The sequence below is a fragment of the Oncorhynchus tshawytscha genome, linkage group LG06 (genome assembly GCF_018296145.1).
Source record: "Oncorhynchus tshawytscha isolate Ot180627B linkage group LG06, Otsh_v2.0, whole genome shotgun sequence".
Classification (NCBI taxonomy): Eukaryota; Metazoa; Chordata; class Actinopteri; order Salmoniformes; family Salmonidae; genus Oncorhynchus; species Oncorhynchus tshawytscha.
The window spans coordinates 18981412-19000432 of record NC_056434.1 but is presented as its reverse complement, the minus strand read 5'-3'; the positions used below and the strand labels follow the sequence as shown (position 1 = coordinate 19000432).

General features: G+C 41.0%; 1 protein-coding gene across 1 annotated transcript in view; it reads right to left on the bottom strand.

Moving 5' to 3' along the window:
• si:ch1073-396h14.1 (disintegrin and metalloproteinase domain-containing protein 10) overlaps positions 1-19021 on the bottom strand; it is a 62818-nt gene that overhangs the window by 30662 nt on the left and 13135 nt on the right. Inside the window, exons 5-6 of the mRNA XM_024423231.2 lie at positions 14082-14167; positions 11839-11961 (exon numbers count right to left, since the gene is read on the bottom strand). Of these exons, the coding sequence (XP_024278999.1) occupies positions 11839-11961; positions 14082-14167 (209 nt within the window). The remainder of the gene's footprint in view (positions 1-11838; positions 11962-14081; positions 14168-19021) is intronic.

Genomic DNA, 19021 nt, shown 5'->3' with positions numbered 1-19021 from the left:
GGTACCCTGCACAGCCTGACATTTATCACACAGGGGATGTATCAGGAAATATCCTATGCAGTTTAGTTTTGGAATAGTGTAATCTGTGTAATACCTTGAATTGTATGAGATGATGTCTGGAATTAATGGAGCATGTGTGGATATACTCCAAGCTCTCTTCCCAGTCTGCCACCGAAATGTCAGTCCCTAGTTCTTCCTCCCATTTTGCCTTAATGGCATCTGTAAAAGGTGTGCTAACAGATTGAAAAGCATCATATAGATGTGATATCAGTTTGTCTGAGGTGGGGCATATTTTTATGCATCTGTCAAACTTGGAAGGTTTCGCATTCCCAAATGTTGGGAGGTGTTTTCTAACGTAGTCTCTAATTTGTAGGTATCTGAAAAAATTACTTCTGGGAAGATTATAAGTTTCCCTCAGCAACTCAAAGGAATCAAAGGTCCCTTCTATGTATAAATCCCCTATGGTACTTATCCCCAGCTCTCCCCATCGCTCAAAGGTGTTATCAAGGTTAGAAGGGGCAAAAGGAGGGATTCCTGGCGACAGGGAGCATGAATGACATTGGTCTAAGCTCAAAGTGGACTTTAATTTTCTTCCATATGTATAATAGGATTGTTACAATAAAGTGACATCTCCAGATTGACAGGCGACAAAGTCACAGCCCCAATAGAGAAGGGGTGACACTCCTCACGCTCCATACTAAGCCAGCTGGATGCCGGAAGTACGTCATCCAACAGAAACGTAACAACGCGGAGGTTAGCGGCCCAGTAATAAAATATAACATTTGGGAGAGACAATCCTCCTTCCATCTTGGATTTACAGAGGTGTTTTTTACCTATCCTGTGTGTTTTATAATCCCAGATGAAAGGATTGATAATTGAGTCCAGTTGTTTATGAAAGGATTTAGGTATAAATGCTGGGATGCTCTGGTATAGGTAGAGCAGTTGTGGGAGGAAGAGCATTTTAATGGCATTAATTCTTCCAAGCAGAGAAATTGGGAGAGTTCTCCAAAATGGTATGTTTGCCTTGAGTTTTTGCATCAGAGAGGGGAAATTCTCTTTAAATAGTGAGGAGTATTGTTTGGTAACTACAATTCCTAGGTAGGTAAATTTTTCTGAAAATACTTTAACTGGGACATGTTCTAGCCAGGAGGTATTTTGCAACCGTATGGGCATTAATTCACTCTTGTTCCAATTTATTCTGTATCCCGAGAAGGTACCAAACAAATTGATCACATCAAGAATAGCTGGAATACTAGCCTGGGGTTCTGTTACATAGAGAAGGATGTCATCTGCGTATAGGGAAATCTTATTTAGAGTATCTTTAGTATTATTGCTGCATGAAATCATGAGCGCACAACCCTGCCTTGTCCCTCAGTAAAGGTTCAATCGGGGCGACACTGATTGGTTAGTGAGTATTCTCGCAAAGAGGTTCCTATATAAAAGCTGGATCCAATTTATGAACCCATCCCTAATATTACATTTCTGTAGGACCTTGAATAGATAGGGCCACTCAACTTGGTCAAAGGCTTTTTCGGCGTCAAGAGATATAACGGCAAGGTCCACGTTGGGTAACCTCTGAGAATACATATTGTTGAAGATGCGCCTGAGATGGAAGAATGAGTTTCTGTTAGGGATAAACAGAAACTGGTCTGTTCCGGATGGACCAATTTGCCAATTAAAGTGCTAAGCCTGTTAGCCAGAGTTTTTGCTAAAATCTTTTGGTCTGTATTAAGGAGAGATATTGGTCTGTATGACCCTACCTCTTCCGGATCTTTACCCTTCTTATGTATAACTGTAATGAACGCTTGTTAGGAATTTCATGAATAAATGAATAAACAATAGCCTCATTTTAAAGAGAACTGTAACTAAGTAAACTTATACTCTGTTTTATTATATCCGATTAACAATATGAGTTCATAAGAAGGGATTATGTGGCATGGACAAGGAGTAATTAAACATAATGAATACCATTCCTACTAGTCTGGGGAGGAATGGGTTGTGGGTTAAGTAAGCAGATAGGGTCGTGAACCTATGGTTGAACTGACGAAACTTAGCTCTGGGGTGTTTTAGATAAGGCAGTGAGTGCATTCCTAGGTTTTCTGTTAACTAGAACTGTCAGCTAAGTGGTGATCGATAATGGTGAGGGGTCAAGAGTTAATTCAGTTATGTTGTGTGTCCTGTGTGTGTGCTAGTGGGTCAGAATGAACTTTGAATGAACTTTTAAAATTGCTTTGTCTCAGTTGAGAAGAGGAGATTCATTCACCAATGACGTCATATTTTGTATATAAACTGTTGTTCGTGGTTACGTGGCAGCGTGCTCCGAGAATAAATACTATTATCCATTTTTGATAAGACTGGTCTCCGTCTATTTTATGCAAATAAGAATCTTACAAATTCTCATAAAATAGACTAAGTTAATTCAATTAATGAAAACATATTGGAAATAATTCAATTACGTTAACAACGCTTCATCCAAAGTAGATGGGAGAGCTCCATCCTCATTGGCCTGAACCAATATTTTGTGCAGGTAGCGAGAGAGCATGTTGCTGAATGTTTTATAGAATTCACCAGGGTATCCATCTGGGCCCGGGGTCTTGCCAGTCTTTAGAGATTTAATAGTAACTAGAATTTCATCAAGAGATATTTCCTTATTCAGGAAGTTAGAATCTTCCTGGTTCAGGGCAGGAAGATTACAGTCCTCCAAAAATCTTTGCATAATTAAGGGGTTAGGATCCGCTTTAGATGTATATAGAGTCTCGTAAAACTGACGGAATCTGTCATTGATGTCTTTGGGGGAAGAGAGTAATTCCCCAGATGCAGATTTAACTTTGTGAATCATTCGGTCACAAAGATTTAGCAATTTTAGCTGAGAGAATCTGATTATATTCTAATTTTAAAGAGTTAATTTTTTTATGGTTGCACAATAGATGGATGGCTAGCATGCTCTCTATCCAGTAAGTGAATTTGTCCCTCCAGTTCTTCCAGTTTTCCTCTGTTTTGCCTACTCCTGGCAGCCTGAAAGGAGATGATACAGCCTCTCAGATAAGACTTCAGTGTTTCCCACAATAATGCTGGGGAAGTCTCTGTGTTGTCGTTGGTATCAAAGAAAAATGTAATTTGGTCTTTAAGATGTTCACAGAATGTTGGTTCTGTGAGGAGTTGAGGATTCAACCTCCAGACCCTCTTGTTTGGTACAATGTCACCCAATCTCAGGGAGAAGGTGAGTGGACTGTGGTCCGAGATTATAATATCATGATACCTCACATTACAGGTATAGGGGAGTAGTCTAGCATCCACCAAACAGTAGTCAATTTGAGTGTAAACATTGTGAACATGAGAATAAAAGGAGTATTCCCTACCCGTAGGGTTAGCGATCCTCCATATATCAAATAAGTTAGATTTTTTTATGTAGATAATTCAAGAATTCGCTTGAATAGGAGGTAGGGGTTTGCCAGGTAGAGGATCTATCCAAATATTGGTCTAGCACACAATTAAGGTCACCTCGAATGACCAGGTTAGTATGGGAGATATCTGGAATCAGGGCAAGGACACATTTGAAAAAAGAGGGGTTATCAATTTTTGGCCCATAGATATTTAGTAGAGTTACTGAAGTAGAGTGGATTTCTCCTATTACGATCACATAACAACCCTCTTTATCCGCAATAGTGGTTTTATGTAGAAAGGGAATTCCTGTCCGTACCAGAATCGCTGTGCCTCTCGTTTTGGCAGAGAAGCTAGAGTGATACACTTGCCCCACCCACCTACAATTAAGTCTGCTATGAGAGTTATTTTTCAGATGGGTTTCTTGCAAAAATATAATATCAGACGAGAGTGCTTTCAAGTGGGCTAGGACCTTGCCTCTCTTAATTGGTTCGTTTAAACCCTTGACATTCCAGGAAGTGAATGTAAGCCCCGCCCTACTCTCGTTTGTAGTTCCTATGGTGGCCTGCATAACATGTAACTCGATAAAAAGTTAAGAAAGCGCACCGAACCATCACGATCAGCATATGTAGCACCTACACGCGAGCAGTATCCAACCCACCCCTCCCCCTGCAAGCACCTTTACTTCCCACCCTGTTCCCCTAATTTCCCCAACACTTACCCCCCCCATCAACCCACATTTAACAGGCATGCACAAATAGGAGAGAATCTTTTTTTAATAATAATAATAATAAACACATTGTCTGGCTGATGCCAAAAAAGCACGGCGCGACCTCGAACAAGAGGTAAAACAAAAATAAAATCCCAACTATACGTTCACCTCTCACTATCCTAGAATGTCTACTAACATATGAACTGAGGAGGCTCCCGCGAATAAAGTATTCAATTAGCATCTAATAAACCTAAACATAATAAGTTGCAACTTAAACATATTGCGCACTTAAGCGTCATCCTGGGTCAATCCCTGAGATAAGCAAGAGATAGCCTCACAAGATTATAATGCTAAGCAATGCCGGTCTAAACATAAACCATCCGCAACCGACATAGACAGCAGTACCTCTACATACTGTGGGTCAGGAGATCGGAACAAGGATTTTGCTCAATTAAACGTACCCCCCAATAAAATAAAACATATTAAAAAATATATATATAAATATTTTTTTCCTTTTTAAGATGAAATAAATAAAATATTATATATATATATATATATATATATACATACATATACACACACACACATACACACACACACACAAAAAATATGTATATTCATCCATATGCACATATACACATACACACATACAAACATTCATACCCCAGAATAACAATCTACACCGATTTAAAATATACACATACATAATACTAAAATGCTAATAGAAAATAATAATAGAGTACACATAATAATTATATGTACGCACACCTACACAGACACAAGTACTACCGGGGGGCTGGTGGGAATCTAGTCGGGAGAGAGGCCCACGGCTAGACAAAGGCAGAACGGCACAAAACATCAACTTGCAACCAGGCTGGAACCATCACCCCAGTCCCCTCCAATAAGTAAATGGTATGGTGATAAGAATAATGCCAATAAATAACCAAAACAAAAATGGGGGAATATAAGCCATCCGCAATGATCAAACCTGAAGGCCTCCCAAATATGCAGCCCTGAGGCCGATTAAAGTGAATTTAACGTTAAATGAGAGCTCTGACCGCCATCCATTGGTCGGCTCAGCGTACATGTTCGGTAGCCCTTGCTGAGCCCGTTTAATACGGTTTCACCCGTTATGGTATAGTATGGATTCGAGTCTCTGAGCAGACTCTAACACACAATGACAAGGCACTCTATCTAACCTGTATGGGGGATTGGCGTATATTCCCGGATAAACTTCTCTGCGTCCAAAACCGAGGAGAGACAAATCTTCTCACCGGAAGGCGGGGTAATTCTTAGTCTTGCAGGGAAGAGCAAGGCTGGGCGAAGATGGAGTTTGTAGAGTTTGGTCATGACATTTCTGTAGTCAGCGCGGTGCTTTGCCACATCGGGCGCATAATCCTCATAGACACGGAATGGGTGCCCTTTATGTGACAGGTTGCCCCTCATTCGAGCTTCACACAGGATAAGATCCTTGGTCTTGAATCTGTGACAACAGATGATTACTGGGCGAGGGCGTTGGCCCGGTCCAGGCACTGGGACAAGGGAGCGATGTGCACGGTCCAGCTGGGGATCTGAAGCCAAAACATCCAATCCCATTGCATCCTTCAATAGCTTGGCGAAGAAGTCAATGGGGCGAGAGCCCGCCTCCACCCCCTCTGCCAGACCAACAACGCAAAGGTTATTACGTCTGGATCGGCCCTCCAGGTCGACCACTTTCACAGAAAGCCTCTGCACAGTATCCTGCAATGACGTGCATAGCTTCTCTAACTCGTCGAGCCGACCAGCGTTGAATTCAGAAACTTTCTCAAGGTCCACAATACTCTGGCCATTCGAAGCGACCATTCAATGATGCTCTCGATTTTGGTGTCCAGTTCAGCAATAGTGGCCTTAAGATCCTCAGCTATAGCAACATGTAGCTCCCCAACGCCCGGGTAAGTTCTGTAAGTGTCACGTTGTTGCCTGTGCCTTCCGCCATGTCTGTCTCGTTGTTTAGTGGGGAGTAGGCCTCCACTGTGGATTTATTGTCCTTTGGTCGCTTATTACTCGGCATTTTCACATAAAAAGTTACAATCTTGTATTAGAAAGAAACGTTTGTTGTAAAAAGTGCCATAAAGTAGGTTAAATTAGATTAATTTGGAAAAGGTTGCAGGAGCCTCTCACACACAGCCGTTCACTCCAACATGCTAGCTCCGCCCCCCTATTCTAACTTTTTGATGAATAAATTGTTATTGAAGAAACTCACTTGCTATGGCTTTACATCACATGCCATCACATGGTTGGTTAGTTATTATCCAATAGAACGCAGAGAGTGTTCTTCAATGGAAGCTTCTCTAACAGTCACACGCTGATCTGGTGTTGCCCATCTTCCCCATGATCCCCAGTGTCTTTATACCTGTGTTCTCTGTTTGTCTGATGCCAGTTTGTTTTGTTCGTCAAGAGAGTCGGACACTTGTTGGGTGAGTAGGGCACCTGTCGGCGTTTCTCGCTCAGTGTTCTCTCATCATCAAGCTGCAGCCCTCCTCCTTCCCCTCAGACAGCTAGATAGCGTACCTCATCACACTGATGTCCGGGAGGGCTCTCACCTAGGCTACAGCAGTATGGGAACAACAGTCGGCCGTATGCTTCAGTCTGGAGGAGTTCGTGGTGGAGGTGAAGAAGGTTTTTGATGCTCCATTGTCCAGGAGAGCACGGAAGTTACTCCAGCTTCGGCAAGACTCCCGCAGTGTGGCAGACTATGCAGTGGATTTATGCACGTTGGCAGCTGAGAGTACCTGGAACATGGATGCGCTGTTTGACATGTACCTGCACGGAGTATCAGAGGAAGTAAAGGACGAGCTTGCAGCCCGGGAACTACCGACGGATCTCGACTCGCTCATCGTTTTGACCTTTCGGATCGATGGATGACTACGGGAGTGAAAGAAGGAGAGGAGGTTCAATTTCACTCACCCGCCCAAGGTTTCCACCCTTGTCACACCACCCTGGATTATTGACCTCTGCCTGCCCTGACCCCGAGACTGCCTGCCATTCTGTACCTTATGGACTCTGATCTGGATTACTGACCTCTGCCTTCCCTTGACCTGTAGTTTTTTCTGCCCCCTGTTCTAGTAATAAACGTTTGTTACTTTGACACTGTCTGCATCTGTCTTCTCCTGAAAAGTGATACTAACATCAGATATGTACAGTCAGGTGTTCCTTAGAAAAGATGCCTTGAGCTGTTACTCTTCTCTATTTTTACAAATGATTTGCCACTGGTCTTACACAAAGCTAGAATGACTATGTATGCGTATGATCCCACATTACATGTCAGCACCCAAAGCCAGTGAGCTCACTGAAATAAGGAGTTACAGTCAGTATCAAAATGGGTGATTAATAATAAACTGGTCTTAAATACATCTAAAACTAAAAGCATTGTATTTGGTTCAAAACATTCTCTAAGACCTAAACCTCATCTGAAATAGTTTATACAGGGTGTGGACCATTGAGGAAGTTGTGGAAGCTAAACTCCTAGTTATAACTTGACCATGGTTAATTATCATGGTCAAGTCATATTGACAAAGTTGTTGTGAGGATGGGGAGGGGTATGTCTGTTATATAAAGATGCTCTGCCTTTTTGACACAAATCAACTGTGTATCATTTCAAATTTGTGTGACTATCCTTGTGTATCAGTGATTTGATATTTGTCATGTTTTATGTCTCTTGTGGACCTCACAGAGAATAGCTGCTGCTTCGGCAAAAGCTAACGGAGACCTGAATAAACCAGTAAACCAATACTATACCACAGGTCGATATAGTCTACCAGTCTAACTGTCTGTCCTGCCCTCTATCCACAATTCACGGTGACAATAAAGGTAGGTGGCTCGTTTGTCCAGATCTGCAATAGGAAATGTAGCAATCATACTGTACCACACATAAAAGCATTCAAAGCTGCATCAATTTTCAAAATGAATCCACAAGAACAAATTGGAATAGCTGATAGGCAGCAGAGAGGCCAGGTTCATAATGAACATGAAAGAACAGTGAAAACATGAGACATGCCGCTCAAAAAGCTACCCTAATGATCTTGTTTAGGGACAATACAATTATCCTACCTAGACTAGCCTACAACACCACAATGCAATGAATAATTGCATTATTGCTTTCAAGTGAATAGAAAATTCCACTCTAGGCTGCAGTGAAAATATAATTTCAATGACGGCAATTTGAATGTTTTATTCCATTTGGATCAGTTGTGGGTCTACTCTACAGTTTATAAGGTCTAGAAAGGCACAGTAGTATGCTAGTCTGGCTGTATTTTTACTTCTATTTTATTTATATTTTTACTGAGATGCACCGTCTGTTGCAGATCATTCTCCCATATCTGGCCACATGTGCTCCCGGCAGGCCCATTTATTAAGGAAAGCTTAACACGCTCTGCCTCCTCTCCAATCCGAGGCTATTCCTCTCGCACCTAGATCCTAACGCTTCATTATACAATGGGTGTGTCTAATCCTGAATGCTGATTGGTTAAAAGTGCATTCCAGCCAGTGTCTATTCTGCAAATTACTACCGGCTAAATCTATGAAGTTAAAATGCCTATTTACTCTGCTCCATCTGACTGCGCAATCCACTGTCTCATCAGCTGAGCTAGGCTTGATCTCCACTATAAAAGCATCTAGACATGATCTCACATTTCAGACTAACATTTAGTTTTCAACAACAGTGATTTATATAAACCTTGCTGTCTGTCTCTCTGACATTTGCAACATTGTTTCAATATTCAAATGCAATCTCCAGCTGTCCTGTAGCAATGAATGTACAGGGATCGGGAGTGGGGAGTAGACAGGCAGGCAGGCAGGCAGCATTTCTCAGCTAGTCGAAATCATGAATCACCTGGCATAAAAAGTGTTTCTCAACTGTGAATGGTCCTGGACACCAAAAAAAGTGTCAAGGGAAGCCAGCTTGGATTTGGCATCTCTCCTATCAAATCGCATTGAGAGCATACGAGAGCACCAGCTGTTCTGGATGACTGTGTGATAACGCTCTCAGTAGCAAGACCTTTAAACAGGTCAACATTCACAAAGCCACAGGGCCAGATGGATTACCAGGACGTGTACTCAAGGCATGCGTGGACCAACTGGCAAGTGTCTTCACTGACATTTTCAACCTCTCCCTGACTGAGTCTGTAATACTTACGTTTCAAGCATACCACCATAGTCCTTGTGCCCAAGGAAACGAAGGTAACCTGTCTAAATGATTACCGCCTCATATCACGCAGATCGGTAGCCATGAAGTGCTTTGAAAAGCTGGTCATGGCTCACATCAACAGCATCCTCCCGGATACCCTAGACCTACTCCAATTCGCATACCGCCCCAACAGATCCACAGATGACACAATCTCAATCGCACTCCACACTGCCCTTTCCCACATGGACAAAAGGAACACCTATGTGAGAATGCTGTTCATTGACTACAGCTCAGGGCTCATCACTGAGCTAAGGAAGCTCCACCATCAAGGGCATCCTGACCTGTTGCATCACCACCTTGTACGGCAACTGCTCTGACTGCTCTCTCATCTGACTGCTCTCTCATCTGACTGTAAGGTGCTACAGAGGGTAGTGTGTACAGCCCAGTACATCACTGGGGTCAAGCTTCCTGCCATCCAGTATCTATATAATAGGCCGTGTCCGAGGAAAGCCCATAAAATTGTCAGACTCCAGTCACCCAAGTCATAGACTGTTTTCTCAGCTACCGCACGGCAAGCGGTACCAGAGCGCCGAGTCTAGGACCAAAAGGATCTTTAACAGCTTCTACCCGCAAGCCATAAGACTGCTGAACAATTAAGAAAATGGCCACTTGACTATTACATTGACCCCCCCCAACCCCCCCATTTGTTTTGTACACTGCTGCTACTCGCTGTATATTATCTATGCATAGTCACATCCCCCTTACCTACATGTACAAACTACCTCAACTAACCTGTACCCCCACACACTGACTCGGTACCGTTAACCCCTGTAAATAACCTCATTATTGTTATGCTATTGTTACTTTTTATATATATATATATATTTTTTTGAACTTTAGTTTATTTGGTAAATATTTTCTTCTGGCCAATGATTACAGTATAACGGCGAATTCTGCTCCAACCATTAATTCATACATTGTTGCGCTCCTGGCCTGAGAGAATGGAAGTTCAATATGTAGCTAGATGTAAAAGCATAATGCTAACTAGCGAACGTTGCCCATGAAAGGAAGTTAGGCTAGCGAGCAAGCATTTTAGCCAGGTAGGCTAGAACAAAAAATAAAAGCGTTTACTGTATGACAGAGTGATAGACAGTTTCGTCAACATGAAAGAGAGGAGGATGGCATTGGCATTTCTCTACAAGTACGGCGAGTCAACATCAACTTGTGCGTGCATGCACGCACACACCCGCACACAAATCAGAACCATGGACAGCCACATCATATTTAGCTTACATTGATTGGAGTAAATTGTTTATGGAGTCTTTTAGTTGTCAGTGTATTAGACTAAGCAGAAGTGATTTGATTCTGTTAAAGTTTAATTTGTGCTGAATTAGTGGAGGCAGACCCTGTTTCTTCGTGACTAGCGGTCACTCTCTGTGGTTCTAAATCAGTAGTTGTTTAGTGGTCCGAAAATGTTGGAAACATTAACTTGCTTGACCATGCTGCTGTTCATGTAACTGTCTGTTATATGCAATATGCTTTGTGGCCTTCACCCGACAGAGGTTGCTACCCATTTTTGTGATAAAACAAAGGTGTGATTGAATTTATTTTGCCACTGCGACTTCTTAGTGTCTCAGCCTTTAGGCCTATATATCACGGTCTCAAGGCAAATGAATTAACAGGTTATAGAGCAAACAACACCATTATCACAACACAGGTTGTAATATGGCTTGGGGGGCTTGGCTTCACAAGTGATTTTCCCCAAGCACTGATACTGCTCATGGTTGGTGTCTTTTAGGTTCCAGTGGTTGTTGCTAGGCAACTTTCAGTGGGTGGTGGTGGGGGGGGGTCGACATCCCCTATTAGGTTGTGGTGCATGGCTTTAAATAACAAGTTTGACAGACAGTTCAGTTTCAAAAGATCTAGAGTTATCAAGTTAGAACAATTGTGAGCAATAAGTGCGACAACAACAAACCGTAACATGCTGATAAGAAGTTCTGATAGACTATTTAAATATGCTGGACAATGGTTCAACCAAATTGCTAAACGGCAAGAGAAAATTACCCAAAACAAGTCAGTGAACTTTTGTCCAGATGTGTCCAATATTGAGTAGTACCTCCAGTTCTGAATGGGATTTCCGAGAACAAAGTTAGTAAATAGAGCGGACAGGATTACTGAGGTAACTGAGGGATATCCTGATGCATTATCTCTGAAATACCATATCTCTGACATAGCATGCTAGGGTTTCAAAAGGACTGCACGTTCTCTGGGTCCTGAAACATTGAACAGGTCATTTTTGGCAGACACCCCGGGCCCCGACCCTTCCCATCGAAATAATTCACAAATGGCATGCGGGAAGGGCGGAGGTTGGTTACTGTATCAATCCAAAAATACAATAAAACTCTCCATTCCATAAATGGAAATTTGGGGTACAAACTTCAGAAAGTAGTATTTGGCCACTGGGCTGAAAGGACAGGCAAAATAAGGCACCTTACATACCCATAGACATGGATAATTTATTTTAAAAGGCATCCAATATCATACAGACCATCTATTTGGCTTTTTTCTTACGACCAGTCACCTGAGCCACAACAGCCTCGACACTCTTGAACTTCCTGTAGTAGAAGTGGTCAGCATGGAGGTGGAGTAGACAGCTGGTTTTAGACTGGTCCAATGTTCTCTTCGACCTGAACACTGGAACGTCCTGTGAATGTCACATGAGACAGTAGTCATTAGAGATAGACATGATCAAAATGACAAAATAGGAAGAACATGAGTTATTTCGTTTTACAGCCTTTTGATTTTCACACCACCACAAATGTGTGGTTATTCACCAATAACGCACACCTTGTTGGGTAAAGCTACGGTTTGTGGTTAAAATCCAATTTTCATCCTTTCTGGCATGACCACATAGACAGAGTGTGACCTCAGGGCCAGTCACCTGTGGGAAAGTGGCTGAGGGAGTGTGAACAGGGTCGGCAGGATGGAAAGTTCCTCAGGCAAAAACATCTGCTCAATACATTTTATAGCTAATCTCAAAATAAAGGAAATTCTGTATGTTTCCAAACAAGTGGCTATAAATAAATAACTATACATGATGTTCTGTACATGTTCAATTGTCCCTGTATCCATTGTTGATCAAGATGTAGGGACCACAAACCAATTAGCCTCACGCCTCAGAGACAATGGCCTGCCTGCCTACAATAGATTGAGGAAATACGTGGAGCTGGCACGCAAAGCCATGCAGGCTGTTTATTGAATCAGTTTACAGGGTAGCTTATTATGGTGCTAAAGAACAATATATATACTCAACAAAAATATAAACACAACATGCAACAATTTCTAAGATGTTACTGAGTTACAGTTCATATGAGGAAATTAGTCAATTGAAATAAATTAATCCTAATCTATGGATTTCACATGACTGGGAATAAAGATTTGCATATGTTGGTCACACATACAGTACCTTAAAAGAAATGGACCTCACAATGGACCTCAGGATCTCGACACGGTAGTTCTGTGCATTCAAATTGCAATCGATAAAATGCAATTGTGTTCGTTGGTCATAGTTTATGTTTGTCCATACCATAACCCCACTGTCACCCTGTGGCACTCTGTTCACAATGTTGACATCAGCAAACCGCATGCCCACAGGATGCTGTACATGGACGCTGTGTCTGTGATAGTGAGGCTGGTAGGACGTACTGCCAAATTCTCTAAAACAACGTTTTCGGTTGCTTACGGTAGAGAAATTAACATTCAAATCTCAGGCAACAGCTCTGATGGACATTCCTGCAGTCAGCATCCCAATTGCACACTCCCTCAACTTGAGACATTTGTGGCATTATGTTGTATGACATAAGTGAACATTTTAGTGTCACGACTCCCACCGAAGGTGGCTCCTTTTCCTGTTTGGGCGGCGCTCAGCGGTCGTCGTCACCGGTCTACTAGCTGCCACCGATCCCTTTTCCCTTTTCTGTTGGTTTGTCTTATTGGTTTCACCTGTTTCTTGTTTAGGTTTTTAGTTGGGCTTTTTAAGCCGGTAAGGCCCGCCTGCTCTTTGTGCGGGCTTATTTTTCCCTCTGTGTTTGTGTGTGGTAGTGCATCTCAGTTTTGGTTTTTCTTCAGACTGTTTTGGTCCTGGTTTTGGGCCGGTCGTTTACGTGCGCCCTGTATTGGCTTGTACTATTTTCTCTGTGCCGGAGATTAGAGCATTGTTCTGTACCTTCTGCACCTGACTCCGCATCCACTACGCCTAAGTGCGTCACATAGAGTGGCCATTTATGGTGCACCTGTGTAATGATCATGATGTTTAATCAGCACCTGTCAGGTGGATTGATTATCTTGGCAAAGGAGAAATGCTCACTAACAGGGATATAAACACATTTGTGCACAACATTTGAGGGAAATAAGCTTTTTGTGTGAATGGAACATTTCTGGGATCTTTTATTTCAGCTCATGATACATGGAACCAAGACTTCACATGTTGCATTTTATATTTTTGTTCACTGTATGATCTTCAATAGATATTGTATCTGTAGATCGTCTACAGACGAAAAACAAACACATCAATACTACGAATCAAATATGTTCTCTTATCTTTTATATTACACACCTTTTTCTCATGAGTTCTGTCAAACATTTTGTTGGTTAGATCTGATTATCAAAGGGTTCGGAAGCCAATTACAATTATGGTTTCACAGATGAGAAAATGGTAAGCAAGATTGAGGACAAAAACAGAAATTAGGACAGGGAGGTGTCTCTTTTCAGGTGTACTTAGTGTGTGTGTGTGTGTGTGTGTATGAGATGTCTGGCCTGAACTACCTGATTGGGTCTGAGGCTTTGGGCAAGGCGCTGCAGACGTTCTGCACCACAGAACCCGTCATGTCTGCTTTCCATGGGAGTAGCATCTGTATGTGGATAAACACACACATATATGTAAACACACACTAGAAAAGCACACACATAGTGTCCTCAGCAAGTATTCAAACGCCTTGAATTTTTCCAATTTTCTTGTTACAGCCCGAAATGTAAAAGGGAGTCAATTTAGATTTTTGAGTCACTGGCCTACACACAATATCCCATAATGTCAAAGGGGTATATTATCATTCTTTTTTTATATATATATCAAAAAATAGAAGCTAAAATGTCTTGAGTCAATAAGTATTCAACTCTAAAAACATAATTCCACTTTGACATTATGGGGTATTGTGTATAAGCAAGTGGTCAAAATACTCAATTGAATCTATTTTAATTTCAGGATGTAACACTAAATGTGGAAAGAGTCAAGAGGTGTGAATACTTTCTGAAGGGACTGTATTTTCAAGCATAGTGGTGGCTGCATCATGTTATGGGTATGCTTGAAATCATTAAGGACTGGGAAGTTTTTCAGGATAAAAAATCAACAGAATGGTGCTCGGCACATGCAAAATCCTAGAGGAAAACCTGGTTCAGTCTGCTCTCCACCAGACACTGGGAGATGAATGCACCTTTCAGCAGGACAATAACCAAAACCACAAGGCCAAATCTACACTTTAGTTGCATACCAAGAAGACAGTAAATGTTCCTGAGTGGACAAGTTACAGTTTTGAATTAAATCTGCTTTAAAATCTATGGCAAGACTTGAAAATGGTTGTCTAGCAACGATCAACAACCAATTTGACAGAGCTTGAAGAATTTTTCAAATAATCATCGGCAAATATTGTACAATCCAGGTGTGCAAAAAGGTGATTCTATATATTTCTGTATTTCCTTTTCAAAAAAATGTAAATTTCTAAAAAATAGGTTTACACTGTCATTATGGGGTATTGTGTTTAGATGGGTGAGAAAAAACATATATGTAATCCATTTTGAATTCAGGCTGTAACACAACAAAATGTGAAAAAAGTCAAGGGGTATGAAAACTTTCTAAAGGCACTGTACGTTAACATATACTAACTACTGTCTAAACACACAAACACATGCACAAATACACAGTAACAAGATGGTGCCGGGGGGAGGGCTGCCGTCTTATCGGCTCTTAACCAACCATGCAAAAAATTTTTTTGCGTGTGTTGTACTTGTCCTCTTGCTCAGTTGTGCACCGGGGCCTCCCACTCCTCTTTCTATTCTGGTTAGAGCCTGTTTGCGATGTTCTGTGAAGGGAGTAGTATACAGCGTTGTATTTCTCGCAAGGAAATTCCTTCATTTCTCGAAACAAGAATAGACTGATGAGTTTCTGGCCATTTTGATTCTGTCATGCTCCAGATACTCAACTAGTCCAAAGAAGGCCAGTTTTATTGCTTCTTTAATTAATCATCACAACAGTTTTCAGCTGTGCTAACATAATTACAAAAGGATTTTTAATGATCAATTAGCCTTTTAAAATTATAAACTTGGATCAGCTAACACAACGTGACATTGGAACACAGGAGTGATGGTTGCTGATAATAGGCCTCTGTAAGCCTATATTCCATTAAAAATCAGCCGTTTCCAGCAACAATAGTCATTTACAACATTAACAATGTCTACACTGTTTTCTGATCAATTTGATGTTAATTTAATGAACAAAAAAATATGCTTTTCTATCAAAACAAGGACATTTCTAAGTGACCCCAAACTTTTGAACGGTAGTGTATATGAATGCAGCTGACAATGTATTAAGGCCATTGGACGCAGTTTATCATAGCACACTATGCTTTATTAGAGGCGTCAGGTTCAGTTCACATCATTGCATTCTGTATCAGAAAGTAGACTGGCCCTCCATGAGGTCTCGTCGATTGATGCATTGCACCATTTTTGCTTCTAAAGCCCTCTTACACAAACTTCCACCGGACCTTACTTCACTGTGAACCTACAGACGTACGAGCTACCTCACCCGGTCTCAGTGATGGCTAGCTCTGTAGATCCCTTCAATCTCCACTGAGTTAGGTAAATCTGCTTTAGTATTTTTGCACCTCAGTGGTGTAATAATCTCATACTCTATAAAATTGGATGTTTTGGTAAGGAAAACTTTGAAAACTGATTATCATATGAGGTATTTGAACTTGGAGGACTGAGAACGAAATCCTGAACAAAACACACAAAATACATAACATTTTAAGAAAATCATTGCTTTTTCAGAAATTATTCACAACCCTTGACATTTTTCAAATTTTGTTGTTACAGCCTGAATTTAAAATGGATTCAATTCAGCTTTTCTTGTCACTGTTCTACACACAATACTCCATAATGTCAAAGGGGATTATTTTTTACAAATTAATTAAAAATAAAAAGCTGAAATGTATTGGGTCAATAAGTAATCCACCCCTTTGTTATGGCAAGCCTAAATACGTCAGCAGGAAAAATGTGCTTAATAAGTCATAAATTGCAATAATAGTGTTTAACATGATTTTTGAATGACTACCTCATCTCTGTACCTCTAAACATACAATTATCCGTAAGGTCCCTCAGTCGAGCAGTGAATTTCAAACACAGATTCAACCACAAAGACACGGGAGGATTTCCAATGCTTTGCTAAGAAGGGCCCCTGTTGGTAGATGGGTAAAAAACAAACAGACATTGCATATCCCTTTGAGCATGGTGAAGTTATTAATTGCACTTTGGATGGTGTATCAATACACCCAGTCACTACAAAGATATACTGTACGTCATTCCTCAGTTGCCGAAGAGGAAGGAAACCGCTCTGTGATTTCGCCATGAGGCCAATCGTGACTTTAAAACAGTTACAGAATTTAATGGCTGTGATAGGAGAAAACTGAGTATGGATCAAGAACATTGTAGTTACTCCACAATACTAACATAATTGACAGAGTGAAAAGAAGGAAGCCTGTACAGAATAAAAATATTCCCAAACATGCAACAAGACACTAAAGTAATACTGCAGAAAATGTGGCAAAACAATTCATTTTGGGCCTGAATACAAAGTGTTATGTTTGGGGAAAATCCAATGTAACATATTACTGAGTACCACTCTCCATATTTTTAAGAATAGTTGTGGCTACATCATGTTATGGGTATGCTAGTAATCATTAAGGACTGGGGAGTTTTTCAGGATAAAAAAATGGAATGGAGCAAAGCACAGGCCAAATCCTAGAGGAAAGCCTGGTTCAGTCTGCTTTCCATGAGACACTGGGAGATTAATTAATCTTTCAGCAGGACAATAACCTAAAGCGCAAGGCCAAATCTACACTGGAGTTGCTTACCAAGAAGACAGTGAATGTTCCTTAGTGGCCGAGTTACAGGTTGAATTTAAATCTACTTGAAAATCTATCCCAAGATGTGAACATGGTTGTCTAGCAATGATCAACAACCAATTTGACAGAGCTATAAGAATTTTGAAAAGAATAATGGGCAAATGTTGCACAATCCAGGTGTGGAAAACTCTTAGAGACTTTCCCAGGAAGACAAAGGTATTTCTACAAAGTATTGACGCAGGGGTGTTAATACTACTGTCAATTTAATATTTCTGTATTACATTTTCAATTTTTAGCTAACTTTTCTAAAAACATGCTTTCACTTTGTCATTCTGGGGTACTGTGTGTAGATGGCTAAGAAAATAAATCTACGTAGTCCATTTTGAGTCAGGCTGTAACACAACTACATTTGGAATAAGTCAACGGGTATGAATACTTTCTGAAGGCACTGCACAGTGCATTCGGAAAGTATTCAGATCCCTCAACATTTTCTACATTTTGTTTCGTTACAGCCTTATTCTAAAATTGATTAAATAGTTCCCCCCCCCTCACTAATCTACACACAATACCCCATAATGTCTAAGCAAAAACAGGTTTGTAGAAGTTTTTGCAAATTTATACAAATAAAAAAAGTTAATATCACATCTACATAAGTATCAGACCCTTTACTCAGTACTTTGTTTAAGCAGCTTTGGCAGTGATTACAGCCTCGAGTCTTCTTGGGTATGACACTACAAGCTTGGCACACCTGTATTTAGGGAGTTTCTGCCATTCTTCTCTGCAGATCCTCTCAAGCTCTGTCAGGTTGGATGGGGAACACAGCTATTTTCAGAACTCTCCAGAGATGTTCGATCCGGTTCAAGTCCAGGCTCTGGCTGGGCCACTCAAGGACATTCAGAGACCTGTCCCGAAACTACTCCTGTGTTGTCTTGGCTGTGTGCTGTCGTGTCTTTACTATCACTGACTTTTAGATTTTATCAAAGATTCTCTGTAATTAGTATTACGCGATTAAACTGATTAATCATGTAACTGTAATTAACTAGGAATTCAGGGCACCAAGGAAAATATTCAGATTATAAAGTTATACATTTCCTAATATAACTTTTCAGATATTTTATATCTGACAATTAGTCTTCGAATTAATTAATTATTTACTTTACCTCACGTTAGTCTCATTCCAAACGTCGTAAATAGTTGGTTATCTGCACAAACCCAGTCTTCACTGTGAGTCATCCATACATCAATTGTTTTAAATCATTTATCTCTGTCGTGGTTAGAATTCACTCTGTCTCTATACTGTGGCCATGAGGAGATCATCTCCTCCATGAATTTATTACCTCTCTGACTACAGCAGCCTAGTTGTAGGATGCAGGGAGAGGGGATGGGGCTTTCTGTACCCAAAGAGGGCAACGTCATGACAGTGCTTAGGGTCGTTGTCCAGTTGGAAGGTGAACCTTCACACCAGTCTGAGGTCCTGAGCACTCTGGAGCAGGTTTTCATTAAGGATCTCTCTGTATCTTGCTCCATTCATCTTTCCCTCGATCCTGACTAGTCCCCCAGTCCCTGCCACTGAAAAACATCCCCACAGTA